General features: G+C 62.3%; 1 protein-coding gene across 9 annotated transcripts in view; it reads right to left on the reverse strand.

Annotated features, from left to right (window-relative positions):
* MYT1 (myelin transcription factor 1) overlaps window positions 1-13,810 on the reverse strand; it is a 65,551-nt gene that overhangs the window by 11,687 nt on the left and 40,054 nt on the right. For 6 of the 9 annotated variants that reach the window (XM_082430443.1, XM_082430446.1, XM_082430448.1 and 3 more), the window contains 7 exons: window positions 12,655-12,768; window positions 9,198-9,412; window positions 7,636-7,823; window positions 6,846-7,106; window positions 3,960-4,114; window positions 2,906-2,968; window positions 2,725-2,793 (listed from right to left, as the gene is read on the reverse strand). In XM_082430443.1, the coding sequence (XP_082286569.1) occupies window positions 2,725-2,793; window positions 2,906-2,968; window positions 3,960-4,114; window positions 6,846-7,106; window positions 7,636-7,823; window positions 9,198-9,412; window positions 12,655-12,768 (1,065 nt within the window). The remainder of the gene's footprint in view (window positions 1-2,724; window positions 2,794-2,905; window positions 2,969-3,959; window positions 4,115-6,845; window positions 7,107-7,635; window positions 7,824-9,197; window positions 9,413-12,654; window positions 12,769-13,810) is intronic. The other 3 variants (XM_082430441.1, XM_082430442.1, XM_082430444.1) reach the window with 3 other exon arrangements.

Below are 13,810 nucleotides of genomic sequence, written 5' to 3' on the forward strand. Positions count from 1 at the left end.
AGCTGCGGAACACACAAGCTCGGCGCTGCAGGCAGTGGCCAGGACAGCGGGTCCACAGCAGTCCCAGGCCTCTGTGGCCATAAGCACAGCTCTGGTCTGTGGGTGACACCCCTGCGAGCTGCAGCCTCCGGCGGTGCCTGTGAGTGGGTCTCAGGTCTGGGGGAGGCGACTTGGCGAGGACACGCACGTTGGGGCACTCCTGCTCCAGGAAGGCGGGGCAGCCCCGCGCTCCTTGCTGGCCTGATGTAACGGCTTTTCCCCAAGAGTCATGTCCAAGAGAGGATGACGTCACCCGGCTGGAGAAGCAGGTGTCTGCACTGGGCGCCGTAGCATTGGCTACTCTTGTGGCCCTGGGTAACCCCAGGGCCGGCTTCAGGAACCCTCGCCGCTTCTGTTCTGAGTGCGCTGTCTGGGCAAGACGGGGGGTCCATGCAGCTTGGCGCACACCAGACGTCACCCCACCCCCAGCCCTGTCCCGTGGCCGGGGCGGCGTGGCGGGGGGCTGTCCCCCGGCCTGTGCCGCGCTCCCCCTTCACGCCCTTGCAGGCCGCGTGGCTGCACTCTGAACGCCCACACGTGGGGTGGGCTGTGCAGCCCAAGGTAGCCGAGCCCCTGGCTCCTGACCACACTGGGCACGTGGATGGGAAAAGCAGACGCCCTTGGGAGTTGATTAAACACAGAAAACACACCGCCTGCAACTGTCACTGCAAACCAGGTGTTGATGGGGGGGCCACCAAAAGAGCTTCATTTGCAAGGCATGGCACAGGTGCCTTTGCCCCCCGTGGACAGGTCACCTTCAGCCGACACTGCCACGAGGCTGATCAGGGTGCCAAACCCCACCGAGCGGGGGAAGGAGAGAGGAGCATGGGGGAGCCAGGCCACATCCACCCTGCGGCCTGAGAGAAGCAAGGAGTGGGCCCCACGGAAGGACCCCTGGGGGAGAGAAGCACGTCGGGGGGAGTTAGGGAGTGATTTGTCTTCACACAAGGAAAACTCTCCATTGCTAACTCCCAGACAAGTTTGGGTTGCAGTTCTTCACAGGCTCTCAGTCTTAGAAGGGCGCTGACCCTCCCTGTCGGCCACATTTCTGGACCCAGACCAAGTCTGCGTGTTCCTTCCAGGAGCCCTGACTGACTGCTCTGCAGGAAAAGGGCTACTGAGGGTGTGTGGTCACTTCTAGAATTCCACCACCACTCAGGCAGGCCTGCAAACTGGAAAACCATGAAAACTGATCAGTTAGAAAAGCAAGTCGAATTGGAAAAGATAACAGGAGAAAGGATCGTGAGAAAGATGGTAAAAGAAGAGAGGAAGGAAAGCGGGAAGAGGAGGATGGGGAAGAGTGTTTCGAGCCTACAGGACTGAGGGTGTCACTGCATTTCTGGAGCTGGACGCGGGGTGAGTGAGCACGCGTGTGAATCTGCCACGACGGGCTGGGCCTCAGAACACGCAGGTGTCAAAGCCGACAGTTCCCAGAAAGACGCTTCTGGTCACAAACCCTGCCCAGCCTGGCCTGCGGGAACGGAAGGCCCCACTGGTAAAAGAGGCAACGACACGCCTCTCCTGGCTGCTGGGACCAGACGGGCTCCCCAGAGCCACAGAAATGAGGCCGGCAGGGCCGGACACTCCGAGAGAACTGGAGCTTCCTGCCCCGTTTCTGAGTCAGCTCAGGTCGCCGGAAGCCTACGGCAGCCATGCCTCCTCACCTTAGAGGCGCCAGAGCCCCAGTTCCTCTCTGGCCCCAGATCGGGATGAGCCGGGGAAACCCGGCCTGGATTCAGGCCCCCCCGCACAGAGGCCCAGGGAGGAACCCCGTGAAGAGGGGGCGACCTGAGGGGCCAAGAGGGGGCCCTCCTTCCACAGCCTCGGTTCAGCCTGGAAACCCAGAGCCAGCGCCGTGGGGCTTAGGGCTCAGCTGAGCTGAAGGCATGAAACCAAAGGCACAGTCCCCAGGTCCAGCCCCAAGAGGACGCTGAGAGCCGGGAAACCTCTGGGCGCTCGCTTCTCGCTTGAGCAGGGCTACCAAGCAGCGCGGCTGGTGCCACAGGGCGGCCCTGCCCAGATGTCAGGGCAGGAGGAGCAGAGGTGGAGAGAGGGCGCAGCAGAAAGAAGGGGTGAGCGTGGGGGAGAGGCGCGGGGGGAGGGCACGAGGCGCCAAGACGGAAGCAGCTGGAAGGGGGTGCGTGAGGAGAGAGGAGCACAGAGTTTTCTCTGCCATCACCAGCATCCAGCTCGCTTAGCAAGAGCTGCACAGCCTGTAGTCCTCTGAGCCACGGGGAGACGTACAAGCCAAAGCCAGTTCGGGACCTCTCCCGAACCTCCACGGCAGGAGGAAAGCAGGCCCAGACAGCCCGTCAGGGGTCCTCAGGAGAGGGAGAGAACGGGCCGGGCCACCACGAGCCAGAGGCAGGCCCTACCCCTGCTTGGCCCTCCCGGCCCTCGGCCCTCAGAGGGGAGCACGGGAGCCTGTAGCGGCCCTGGGCCCAAGGGGGCAGGCAGACAGCGGCGCTCAGAGCAGGGAGATACAGGCAGCAGTGGCGACAGCGCAGCCAAGCAGAATCAGCCCCTCCGTGGCCCTGCCTCTCGGCCCCGCGGCCCCGTGCCTCTGGCTGGGGCCGGCCTGGGCCAGAGCCCTGGAGAAGGCTGCTTTCGGCCGGAGCCTCACGGAAGGGGCGAGCAGAGCAAGGCAGCCACCCGAGAGACGGGAGGCCAGGAGGGCAGACATACTTGAGGTCAGCAGAATGGGCAGCCATGAGGTTTCTGAGGCTCTTGTCAGCAAGAGGGCAACCAGAGAGGCTGAAAGAGAAGAGATGGGACATCGGGGTGAGCCAAGAGGGGAGCAGCGGAGCAGAGGAGGGAGACCCACCGCGCGGCACCCAGGCCGGGCCGGACCCGAGTGGGGACGAACCTGCGGTGGGAAGCATAGTTCCCAGTGATGTGGCCACTGCCGTCACAGCCGGGGGTGGGGCAGCTGGACAAAGGAAACAGAGCGTCAGAACAGAGAGCGCGGCACCCCCGCCAGGCCCGCCCCCCAGGCTGGCCCCTGCCTCCGGCTCGCCCGAGAGCCGAGGAGCGACTCCTCCCCACCAGCCCTCAGAGCCGGGCCCTCGCCTCTCCGACTACAAGTTTCTCCCACACAGCTTAACTCGAGAAGCAAAGGGAACCCACATGAAGCTCGGCTTAAGGTTGGGGTGCCTCTGAAGCAAACGTGGTGTGCATGCACACGTGTGCGTGCTGGGGGATGGGTGTGCGGGGAGCCCCTTCCTGACGTGGCAGGGCCTTCCCCGAGGACGGGGCCCCAGACCAGAGCCACCCTGAGGCGAGCCCGCTGCAGGGCAGGAGGGAGCTGGCAGCCGGCGGGGCTCGGGGCAGGAAGAGGAACCCCAGGAACAAGCTCTAAGCGTCGCTGGGGGCTGGATCACCTGAGGGGCACGGGCCAGGCCTCTCACGGTCCCCTAGGGGAGGTGGCTCTCAGCGGGGGCTGGCCAGAAGGCTGTGGGGTGGCTCACGTCTACCAGTAGCTGCCCCCTCCCCGGTGGCATCTGGGTGAACTGACTCGGCTGCCGGAGCTGAGGACACGGAGCCCAAGGCAGAGCGCACCTCAGGCCTGGGGGCCGAGGGCCAGGAGCGCAGCGGGCGCTCGGGAGAGGTCCACTCCCCTCGGCCCTGTCTGCTCTGAGGGCCAGACGGGGGCTTGCCCTCACTCTTTATCAGCCTGAAGGAGTGGGTTAGCGGCCAGCGTGGTGCAGGGCCGAGAGGACACCTTCCCCCGCCGCCCGGCCCGGGAGGGTCCTAGCAGCGGAGGCCCAGCCTCCGCCCACCGAGGCAGCCAGGCCGGGAGGACGGTCAGCACGGGGCTGCGCGGGGGCCAGCCCGATCGTCACGGGCTCCCACCAAGGCGCGCTCCTTTCCAGACCGGGGCGGTCCCCTGAGGGGCCCTGCCGTCCAAGGTGGGGACTTACGTGAGCAGCTCCTTCTTTATGTCCTTGGAGAGAAACTTCAGCTTAAAGTTGGCCAGGGTGACCTCCCCGGGGTACTTCCGCTCCTCAAAATTCTCCTCCGACACTTCCTGGTCATCTGCTTCAGAAGAAGCAAAAGAATGGGCTGCTGGCTCTGACTGCAAAAAACCAGCAGGGAGAGGTTTTAACCAGCTGGCGGGGGGCCGGGCGCCCGACCCGGGGGCTGAGGGAGAGGGGCCTTTCAGAGCTACGTCCACAGAGGTGTTTTCCGGAGTCTCCTGTCTTCTGGAAGCAGGAGGAAGACACGGGAAACAGCACCCCGAGGGGCTGGGGTGCTCCCTCACCTCGGCCACTGCTCCTGAGCTGCCCGGGAACGAGGAGGCCCGGGCGCCGCCCAGCACCGCCGCTTCTGGCGCCCTCCGCGGCCTCAGGCAGGCGGGCCACCTCCAACTACCCGCCCTGGGCTGCAACCTACACACCAGGGTGTACACCGAGTGCAGCTCCTTTGGGGCTCGGCATGCGCTCAGTAGACAGTGGCACTAAGGAAGCGTTTGTTGAAATGCTATGATGATGAGACGGCACAATGTACAAAGTATGATAACAAATAATCACAGCGACCTCGGGACCATGTGGCCCTACCGCCCCCAGCCAGCATGATGACCTGACCGCAGCAGGCACTTCATAAGCACTTTGACCTCAAATGCGGGGCCTGGAAGTGTTCAATCGCCACCCAAGGGCCGGGTGCTGTGGATGCAGGGGTGAACAAGGCCAGTCCCTCCGTCCAGGCGCAGGGAAGGAGTCGACGAGAGTCAGGGAGGTCAGTGCCCTACAGGTCGGTCTGCAGCAGACCATCAGCCCCCGTGGTGGATCGCAATTCGGATCTCAGGACTGGTACTTGCTGTGTGTCCCAGGCACGCTGTCCGGCCTCCTGGGCACCACACTTTTAAACTGGGGAAAATAGCAGCCCGTCCCAGGACGTCTGGGGATGGGAGGAGGAAAGGCCCATGGCACCATGTTGTGCTGTTGTCACTGTCACCACCGTTACTATTACTGAACAAGGCACAGCTGGGTGGACGAAGTCCCTCAACTTAAGCCCAGCCTTCAGGAGAAACGGGGGCCTCCCAGCAGCATAGGGGTAGAGGCTGCCCCAGAGCAGGGAGCGCGTCCCGGAGGCCCCTAGACACGGGGACCAGGGGTGTTGGGATGTTAGGGGGACCTGAGGGGGGGCTGCTGCCAGAGTTGGGTGAGGTAAGGCTAAAGAGTGGGGCAGTAGCCCTACCCAGGATGGTCAAGGAGCCTCGGACAGAGCTAGAAGGAGAGTCTGAGCAGGGAATCCAGGGCCATGGGAAGGCCGGATCCAGGAGGTGTTTCTGGGGGTCACCCAATAGGACGTGGGCACCTGTGCCCAGGGCACAGGGGAGGAGAGAAAGGGCCTGGGGGTCAGCTGAGGCTTCCTGATGGAGAGTGGACTGTCGACCATGGGGCATAGCGGCAGGCTTCTGTGGGCAGGGACCACAGGACCTCTGAGACCAGGGTCATCCGCAGAGGACATGACAGTCCTGGGAGGGGATGAGGAAGAGGGCATGTGAAGGGGGCGGGGCAACGTGGCCGGAGAGACCAGCCTGAGCCAGGGGTCAAAGAAAGGGGCAGGGAAAGGGAAGGAGCCAAAGCAGGGGTCGGGGGGGCGGAACTGAATAAGGGTGACAGCAGATGTGGGGACACTACACTGGTGGCCCAGAACAGGAACAGGAGGGCCTCACCAGGCTCGGACTGGGGCCCCACCGGCCAGGGAGAAACCCTCCTGCCAGCCCCAGGTGGGCACCCTCAGCCAGCCTCCCTCCCCTGCGGGCTCCCCCTGAGAGAGGTGCCCCTCTTCTGAGGCCAGACGTTGAGTTGCAGCCATGTGACTGAGCCAGAAGACCTAGGTCTGGGGCTCAGTTGGCTCCTCTGTAAAGTGGGGCTGCATGCGAAATCTGTAGAGGGACCCTAGCTGGCCCTGAGGGTGGGACTTCAGAGGGGCTGGGCTCTCAGAGAGGGACCCTCACCACCCCCTCCTCCTCCTCCACAGGGACCTGCGCCCCTTGCCCTCCTGGGAGTGGGGGCTGGCAAGGAGGGGAGGGCTGGGAGGGCACCCACAGGCCTGTCCACACCGTGCAGAGGCCACGTGGTTCTGAGCCCTCAGAGCAGGGCTTTGCTGTCCGGGAGGCTCTTCTCCGGGGGGAAAAGCCCTCCAGCGGCCCCCATCTCAGGTGGGTGGAGTAACAGGGAGGGAACGTTCCACTGCCCCCGGACTACAGCTCCTACACAGCGGCCTGGTTTGCTGCCCCTTACCAGGCAGCGCTGTGCTGGGGCTCTGGCCACTGGCCGCCAAAGGGCCTCCTGAGTCCAGGAGTTCTCTCCTGCCCCCGTCCCGGGAGCCAGGCGCCTGAAGTGTCCTGGGGACAGTGAGGAGAGGCCGCTGCCAGAGCTCAGGGTGTCCCTAATCTTGGACACCAGCAGGTTGGTGGGAGGCCCACAAAAACGAGGAATTCGGAGCCACTCCCAAATCCTCCCCCGTGGGATCTGAACAAAAGCCCTTCTCCTCCCCGTGCTCTCGGAGAACCGCTCTGGTGCTGACCACTGATTCTGCCGAGGGGAGAAGCCCACCTCTCTCTCGGAGGGGACAAGGCCACAGACTGGCCCCACGGTGAAAACCCCTCCAAGAAGGTGGGCTTAGCTGCCCGAAGGGTGCAGGACGCTGCGTGGAAAGGGGCAGGACGCATGGAGGCTCTGCCCGGAGCGCAAGTGCGTTCGCAGCCGCCCGCGGGGAAGGCACGCCGCCCGCGGGGAAGTCACACCGACCGCCAGCGCCTGCTCGACCATCCGCCAGCCCGGGACCCCGGGACCCACCTCCTCAGGTTCCTCCTCTCGCTGGCGGCTGGGCTTGGTGTAGTCCAGGGGCCGGTCCCACTCGTCCTGGCGGGAGGCGTGGCCGGACGGGGCCGAGGTCACGGAGCTGCTGGGGGCGCCGGGGACGCTCTGGCCCTGGGAGGCATCAGGTGAGGCCACGCCGGGGCCGCCGCCGCCGCCGGGGAAAGCGTTCTCCCGCCTGCGGTGTCTGCGCATGCTCAAGTCCAGGGTTCCGTTCTCATCCACCTCGATGTCCGTGGCCTGCAGGGCCGAGGCAACGTCTGTGTTAGACACCACCCCCTTCCCACGTGCGCCTCCTGGTCCATTACTCAGCTCACCGGAAGCCCAGACAGTGTCTCCCCACCAAGGGAAGCAGAGCCGAACAGGAAGAGAAAAGCCAGTGAGAAGAAAGCGTCCTGAAGCTGATGTGGCCTACACTCTGCCCACTCCCTCGAGGCCTCCAGCACCGTAACACCAGACCCTCGACACGGCAGCTCGTGTGGGCCCCAGAACACGTGCAGGGCCCTCAGACTCGGCGAGACAAGGGAGCACGCGTGTGCACAGGCACCTGGGCCCCCTTAGGCACAGTGCACGGAGTTCGGAGGGGACCCACCCAATGTCTCTGCCCAGCAGGGTCAGCGGTCAGGAGGGAGAAGAGGAAAGAGTGGTAATCACCTAGCAGACCCTGGGTTTGCTGAGCCCCCTTCGTGCAGGCGGCACGTGCTTCTGACTGCAAATCCCAACCCCCTGCTCTGCCTCAGAAGGGGCTCCCGGCGGGGGACACACCAACCTTGCTGGGCAGGTCCTGCGGCTTCGTGCTGAGGTTCTCGGGCATCTCCCAGCAGCGCGTGGAGAGGTTCAGGATGGCCGTGGCGGCCATGTGTGCGGCCTCCGCGTCGTGGGCGTAGTCGAAGCCTGTAGAAGAGGACGAAGTGCAGGGGCTGGGCCTGGGGGGAGAGGCCTTTGGGAAAGGTTTGGCTGCAAAAAGGGAACAACAGCAGGCTGATATACAACCTGAACGGGAGGCGGCCACGCAGACACAGGGTGGGGGGGTACTTTGGGGTGGCTGGGGGCAAGCACACCGGGCGCAGCGACGTGAAGGTGGGCCCAGGGCTGGGCCCTCCACCCACCGCCTGCACACCCACCCAGCCCCACCCCTGTCGGGTGCGGAGAAGGCCATTTCCATCTTGACCGTAACTTGGGCAGAAAGGGCAAAGCCTCCAAAGACGTTCTAGCGTCCCTGATATTGCAGACAAAACGAGCTGTCTATCGGTGAATGCTTATTGAGAGACTAAAGTCTGCAAATAGGAGGAGTGTCTGGAATATCATTCAAGGAGGAAAATTTTATCACAACATCTCAAAAGACTGATTTCGGTGTCGCCCCCCCGCCCCCTCCGCCAATAGCCACAGCTTCGGTGAATAACATTATTGTTCAAATAAACATGATACATGAAGGCATAAAATGTTATCTTTTCTAGTAACTGTGCTATAACCATAAGATCACTCTCAGGTATGATTTCTGAGTAGTCAGGATATCGCCGGCAAATTTCCAGCTCCCCAGCGTAAGTGGGCACCTTGAGGGAAGGCATGAAGCCCCAGTCCCAACAAGTTGGAGAGACGCTCGCACTGCAGGTGGCCATTGTACTGATCAGCGTTTCTATTATTAACTTGTAGGAAACTCATCACTGCCAGTTTTGGGGGCTGACAGCAACCACCAGGGGCTGCCAGGTCCAATCTCATGTACGCTGGGGTGCTTTTCCATTTTATTTGTATTTCCAGGGCTAATAGGCTTGCAACTCACAAATCAGTGCAATAAGTGACCCCTCCCCCCCCAAAAAAAAAAGACAGGAAAGCTTGTTCTGGAAGGTTTGGAGGAATGAATTTTGTCAGTGCGAACACCCAGAAAGTTTGTTGCTAATATCACAAACGGCAGGTTGTATCCAGCAAGATGGTCCCCGCGCAGGAAGCATCTGTCGGGTACCCAGGCTCGGCACAGCGGTTGTCTGACCCTCCCGGACCCCCACCCCTCGAGCTAGGATAAACTGGCTGGGAACGGACGGCCAGGGGAGGGCACGCTCGTAGGCGGAACCATGTCAGCGACGTTGTTAAGTCTGCGGACACGCACGGCATGATGGACTTGGGTTTGTGTCGCGCGTAGTGAGGAGACACGTCCAGTTTGATGGTGAGCGTGTGGGCAGCAACGTGGGTGAGACACGGACTCTGAGAAAGCCGCCGCGGGGATTGGGACGGTTTGGGCCCCGGGCTGGAGAGGACCGACACGCTGCTGCTGAGGGTTCCTCCTCCGCTGCCCCTCAGACGCTACACCTCTGGGAGCAGCTTTCCCCAACTTACATTTAAAGGCTTTCGGTGAGGTTTCGCTGGTCTGAATCTTTGGGGCAAGCACGCGCCTGCCAAAAACCTGAGCGTCAAAACTTGCGTAGTCGAAGGTGACCTTGGAGAACTTCTCCAGCTCCTTGGCCAGGTTGGCCCTGGGTGTGGTGGAGGCCACGCTGGGCCGGTGGCTTCCGTACGGAGGGACCTCAAGCTGCTTCACGAAGCACATGGGCCTGGGGTGTGAGACGGAGGTGAGAATCACGAAGACAGGACGCAAGGACTCTGTGCCACTCAGCCCAGTGCCCCGTGCCACGGCCTGGCCCAGCCATGCCTCAGACCCCGGCGTGGACAGAGACCCAGGCAGGCCCTCCCGCATGTCCACCACTGCAGGGTGCCTAGGGGCCGATGTGCAGGAAGAATTGCCACAGGGAAGAAGCGCTAGGAGCCTTGAAGAAACAGTGCGTGTCCCCTTGCGGACCGCGTCAACAGAGGAGGGAATGAGGAGAGCAGGTTTCTGAGCCCTTTGTAGGGAGCCCTAGAGGAGCATCCTTAGGGCGGCAGGCAGCCAAGGCAGAATTCTGGTGGTGGAACAACTTACAATTCCCCAGAGGGGAGGGAGCTGGGGTGCCTGGAGGGGACATGGAGGTGTTTCTGAGGATCAGCCTCAGGGCGGGCCGACCCAGCCCTTCGCAGCGAGGGGCCTGGCCCTCCACTGTCTTCTGCTGAAAGTCACTTGAGATGCCCCCGGAGGGGCTGCTGCAGGGGTTAGAGACAGGCAGGAACGGACGCTGCAAGCATTCGGTCGCTGTTACTGAAGCTCTGGAAGAGCTCGCATTTTTAAGTGCACAAGAGATGGTGCGAAGACACCAGCCCTGACAGCACTGCAGCCATGGCAGGAGGGGACCAGCCTGGCAGAGAAAGGCCGCAGGCTCTGTACCGTTCTGTGGAGCGGCTTGTGTACCAGTCAGCTCAGAGAGAAGAAGAGCGGAGGAGGCCTGGGAGGGCCAAGCAGTGACTTCAGTCTGGAACAGGGGGGTGGGCGGAATTAAGAAGGAGCCAGTGGTGAGGCCCCCAAGGTGCCAGGCATCATAAGAACTTGACTGTGACCCGAAAATAGGAGCCTAGTGCCAGGAGGGCCCTGCAACCACGATAAGGCGGCTCCGAAGGGCCTTGGGAAACCGATGGCACCAGAGCGCGGGCGGCTCTCCTTCCCCGGGAGGGGCAGGGGGCCCTCTGGACCAGGCAGTGGCATCTGAGAAGTTGCTGGTGAGTGCTCAGGCACCCCTGGGGGGAGACAAGTCCTAAACTTAATGTCTGTGCCACGTTTTGGTGGCTTCCTCAGCCAGGGCTTCCGCCAGCAGCAGACTCAGTGTCCGTGAGGCCCACAAAGCTTTGCAAAGATTCTCCCCACACCCTGGGGTACAACATCCAGAAACGCGGCCCCATGGGACACATGGAGCCTGGGTGGAAAGGTCTGCATCCCGGCCACAACCGCTACCATTCTGGGCTCCTCACCGAGGGCCCGGGAAACAAAATGTCACTGCCTCATTCAGGCCTCAGGAGAAGCTTCTGAAGTCGATAACGCTGTTGTCCCACTTTTACAGGCAAACAAACTGAGTCACATTCCTGGGGCACAACCTCCACATTTGGCACCTGTTTGGCCCCCACCCTGGCCTCACCAAGCCTTACCTGCCTGGCAGTTTGACATTTTGTCAGTGACTTGGATCAAGGCAAGAAAACCGACAAGACGCCAGAAGGAACGGAATTAGATGGAGGAGGGAAACAGTTTCCACCATCGTGAGCGCCCCCTGGTTGAACGAAGCCAACTGGAGCGCAGGGCGCCCCAAGCACAGGGCCGCAAGGGCTCCCCAGGGCGGGAGGGCGAGGCCGGGCCCGGAGACCGCCTGCACGTGACCCGCTGAGGCCAAGGCGGGAGGCCACGCTCCTCAGGCAGAGGCCCCGCCAGGCACGTGCCAGGGAAGGGACAGGTGGGGGACGGAGGTGGCCCGCCCACCTCCAGACCGTGGTCTGTGCCGTCGCCCATGCTCGTGGCTGCCGGGTGCCGGGCCTGGGCAGGGTACAGTGGCCCTGGTCTCCCACACTCTCCTTTGGGAGACAGACGTGGCACAGCAGTCTAGACGGGACGCCCTGTCAGTTCTGGCTCCTCGGAGACGAGGGAGCAGGGAGTCCACTGAGCAAGGACACGGGGGTGAGGGAGGGTCCCCCAGCATGGTGGGCGCCGGAGAACCGGTCCCACTGGGAGGAGATTCTGAAGGCAGGCTGCCGGGGGGGTGAGTGGCCTTGGGAAAGCTCCTCAGCCTCTGGCCTTGTTCGTGGCACCTACAGGGCCTTGCGGGTGAGGTCACACTAAGCAGACTCGTCCTGAATGGTCTTTCAGAAGCCCCCTCATTGATGAGCCACGTCTACACGCACACACGGGTGCACACACACTCACACGTGTGCATATGCACCTAAACACACAGCACCTCAAGGGTCACAGGGAGCGGCACTCCGGAGGGTGCCGCTGGCCCCCACTCCTCTCCCCGGTTCAGGGTCCATCCTGGGGTGAGCAGCTCCCAGGGCCCCCTAGACAGCGGGGTCCTGGGCTGGGGCAGCCCCCTCTCTCCAAACAGGACCCGCGACTCCACAAACAAATCCCTGAACAATCCCAAGCGGTGACATCAGACACCCCTGGGGAGAGCAAGGCAGGAGCATCCGTGCGGGTGTCGGTGCCCGCGAAACCACCCTCCAAGTCCACCCTGGGAGACACCAGCACACACGTGCACGTACACACGAGCATGGACACACACACAGCGGCGGAGAGGCGAGAAGCCCCCTGGGCACTTGGGGAGGCAGCCCGTGAAGCCAAGCAGGACCCTGCAGGGCCTTCCCGGGTAAAAATGCCCCTGCGTGTCCTTGATTCTTGTTTGTAGGAAAAAAAAAAAAGTCTTTACATCCCCTAGGCCTTCCCACCCAGTTGCAAAGAGCAGGTTCAATCAGTTAACAGGACAACAGAGTCACAGGGCTCCTAGTCCCTCCTGAAGAGGCAGAGGTAACAATCTGACACGTATCTCTGAGTCATTCTGCAGAAACTAAGACCCCCACCCGGTGGAGGGTGGGGATGGCATGCCGACCACAAGCACGTGGACCCCAGACTGGCTGGAACCGTAAGGCTGAGATTCCCGAAACGTCACCCAATTACCTCACCATCAGCCGATCAGGAGAGGGTTCACGGGCTGATCACCCATCCTGGACCCTCTCCCCTCACACTGGCTGTCAAGACCCTGCCTGAAAGCCATCGGGGAGTCGAGTCTTCTGCACACAGGCTGCCTGTTCTCCTTGCTCGGCTCTTGTAATAAACCTTTCTCTGCTCCAAACTCTGACCCAGTTTTGGTTTGTTTGGCCTCACTGCACATCAGGCACATGAACTTGGGTTCGAAAACACCCCTCCCGGTCTGTGATTCATTTCACTCACCTGAGGATCCGATCCGAATTGGAGCTATTCTTGGAAGGATCTCCCGTCTGTGGCTGTTGCTTCTCATGAGATTTGGCTAATTTTTCGGCAGCAGCAATGGGACACCCAGACAAACTAGAGAAAGGACGGGAGGACAGCTGAGCCCTCCTCCAGGCCCCACCCGTCTGAGCCAGGAGCCAGGCATCAGCAGGAGCTCAGGGAAGGCTGTCTTTCCTATAGAGGCGGCCTTTCCCCCAGGTCTGTCCTCAAGCCCTCAAAGCACCTGCTGCTCAGTCAGCTTCTGTTTTCGGAAATTCTAAGCCAATGACACAGAGACAAAACGCACCCTAAAGTTCTTCAAGGCTCTGAGCAAAGGCACCTCCTCTGGGTGGGTCTGGGGCATGGGCCTGCCTCTCACCTCCCTCCTCTCCCCTCACCACCAACCAGAGCTGCTCACATTCTATCAGCCCACGGGCCACGAACTGCCTGCTGACCCTGGAGGACATGGACCACCAGGGTCACACGAGGAGGGCACAGGTCCTTCCCAGGAAAGCACCCACGGATGCAGCTTCGACTGTCAGAACTGAGAAACTGCCATCAGCCAGGAGAGGTGACATAATCCCAGCCGTGTTGGGGAATTTAGCCTCTTCTCAGTGATTGGACCTCAAAAACTCTGGCCAATCCTTCCAGCTGAGTGTCACTTGCTGGAGCCACTTCACGCCCCGCCACGGCTGCAGCTACCCAGGGCTCGGGGCGAGGGCGGGGGATACGGCGACCTCTCACCAGAGGACAGCAGGCAACTCAAGCACCAGGGCCTCAGCGCCCCTACAGAGCAGCCAGGCTCGGTCCCGGCTGCTGAGGTTCTGCCTTGAGCAAAAGCTAGTGTCCAGAGGTTTCCCGGACCTCAGCAGGACAGGGTCTCTACCTGGCTCTCCCCACAGGCTGCAGGCCTCCCCGCCCTCCGTGCGCCCATTCTTCCAGCCGCCCTCTGGTCTCTCGGGACCCCCACTCACAGTGGCACAGGTGTTGCCCTGCTCCCGCCAAAGGTCTGCCCTGACCTTGCACTCACCCCCCAGGGCGGCACACAGGTAGATCGTGTCCCAGGCTGGGGCATGCACTGCAGGAACCCCCGTCCATGGCCCTCACCGTTCCCAGCCCAGCCCAGCCCAGCCGCGTA

The sequence above is a fragment of the Balaenoptera physalus genome (genome assembly GCF_965194825.1).
Source record: "Balaenoptera physalus genome assembly, chromosome: 16".
NCBI lineage: Eukaryota > Metazoa > Chordata > Mammalia > Artiodactyla > Balaenopteridae > Balaenoptera > Balaenoptera physalus.